The sequence below is a fragment of the Amphimedon queenslandica genome, unplaced genomic scaffold (assembly GCF_000090795.2).
Source record: "Amphimedon queenslandica unplaced genomic scaffold, v1.1 AMPQUscaffold_5573_Cont22460, whole genome shotgun sequence".
Classification (NCBI taxonomy): Eukaryota; Metazoa; Porifera; class Demospongiae; order Haplosclerida; family Niphatidae; genus Amphimedon; species Amphimedon queenslandica.
The window spans coordinates 1-1,700 of NW_003554127.1; the positions used below are offsets into that span (position 1 = coordinate 1).

Below are 1,700 nucleotides of genomic sequence, written 5' to 3' on the forward strand. Positions count from 1 at the left end.
TACAATTTATGATGTTAATCGTCCTCGTGGTGTTGCTGTAAGGGATGATGGTCATATTTTAGTATCAGAATGTGGTGCTAGCATTGTTAGCATACTGAGTAAAGAAGGAAAGAAATTGAAATGGTTTGGTAAAGGATCTAATAATATTACATTTTCTTCTAATCATGGTCTAGTCATTACTGATGATGGATATATTCTTGTTGCTGATCATGGCAATCACAAGATACAGAAGATAAGCATGGATGGTCAGTATATTGATTCAGTTGGTAGTAATGGAACTGGACCACTGCAGTTTAAGAGTCCTCATGGTATTGCAGTTTCACCATTGAAGAAACGTATTTATATTGCTGATACTCATAATCATCGTGTACAAGTACTGAATCCTGATCTAATGTTTTGTCGTTCATTTGGTAAAGAAGGAACAGGTGATGGAGAGTTTAAGAGTCCTACTAATATTGCTATTGACAGTGAAGGCTTAGTGTATGTCACTGATATGAATAATAATCGTGTTCAAAAATTCACTCATGATGGTAAGTACCTGTCTAAGTTTGATGAAGGACAAGGATCTGGTCCTGGTCAGCTTTATCATCCAGCAGGTATTGCAGTAGATAATGCTGGTTTAGTGTATGTTAGTGAATATGACAATCATCGTGTCTCAATTTTCACAAGTGATGGTGCGTTTGTTCATAGTTTTGGAGAGAAAGGAGCTAATGAAGATCAGTTTCAAGATCCTCATGTTGGAGTGACATTTGATAAAGATGGTCTCCTTTACATTTGTGACACATATAATAATAGGCTAGTAGTTTATTAAGTTTGTTACTGGTTATTATAAGTTTGTACTTTTAGTTTAATTAAATAATTTGTAGTGTGATTGTATGACTGAATTAGGAGGATCACGAATATTCTTAACCAAATAATAAAAGAAGAGAGAGAGAGTTAGAAAGGAAAGAGGAAATGAAGGAAGAATGGGAATGTTTTAGAAAGAGTGAGAAAAGAGAAGTTACAGCAAATGATAACAAACAAAATAGTAACATACACTCACACTACTAAAATAGTTTGATAAAATGTTTTCTGAACGATAGAGATGAACGAAGAAAGATGAAAGAAAGAGATGAATGAACGGTAGCTACTCAGCTTCTTCTTGTGATCTCTGTGTGTATATTATTATGGTTACAAGTCATGAATATTGAATGTATTAATTAATCTAGGATATATTGAATGCATGAATATATTGACCACTACAAATTAATGATTAAAAGTACAATGCTAACAGTAGATAATAGTATAAGTTTATAATTATCATAAATTGTTGTTGTTATTCTTCCAAAATGAGACAGTTTTATCAGCACTAGTGCAAGCAAACAGGTCGCCAGTAGTATCCCATCTTGACTGTATAACTTTATTACTGAACCTAGTAACCACTGACCACTGGTAGCTGCCAGCATCACTCAATACTACACTACCATCATATGAAGAAGATAATACCCAACCACCACTGGGAGAATACCTGATACTCCGGCACTCTTCACTATGAGGACTCCATTCCTTTATTATGCTTGAGGATTTGAGAGAGAGGCTGTAACAAGTACCAGAACTAGTGGAACATGCTAGTTCATCTTCATGTACTGAGAGTGAGGTAACAGGGTGAGGGGAAGGAGTGAATGAGAGATGAAGAGGTCATGCTTCTAATGTCCCATAAA

General features: G+C 35.1%; 2 protein-coding genes across 2 annotated transcripts; one reads left to right on the forward strand and one right to left on the reverse strand.

Moving 5' to 3' along the window:
- The first annotated feature begins 6 nt into the window (after positions 1-6).
- Positions 7-857, forward strand: LOC105316062 (E3 ubiquitin-protein ligase TRIM71-like). The gene has a single exon (XM_011410862.2). The coding sequence runs from the start codon at positions 239-241 to the stop codon at positions 809-811; it is 573 nt and encodes a 190-aa protein (XP_011409164.2). The 5' UTR covers positions 7-238; the 3' UTR covers positions 812-857.
- A 442-nt stretch (positions 858-1,299) lies between these two features.
- On the reverse strand, positions 1,300-1,625 carry LOC105316063 (WD repeat-containing protein 47-like; the record flags this gene model as incomplete). The annotated part of the gene is made up of 1 exon (XM_011410863.1): positions 1,300-1,625. A coding segment is annotated over one exon (326 nt), but the record flags the coding sequence as incomplete, so codon positions are not given.
- Positions 1,626-1,700: the final 75 nt, after the last annotated feature.

Excerpts from the sequence above, each read along its gene's own strand:
- LOC105316062 (XM_011410862.2), top strand. The coding sequence starts at position 239 with ATGGATGGTCAGTATATTGATTCAGTTGGTAGTAATGGAACTGGACCA.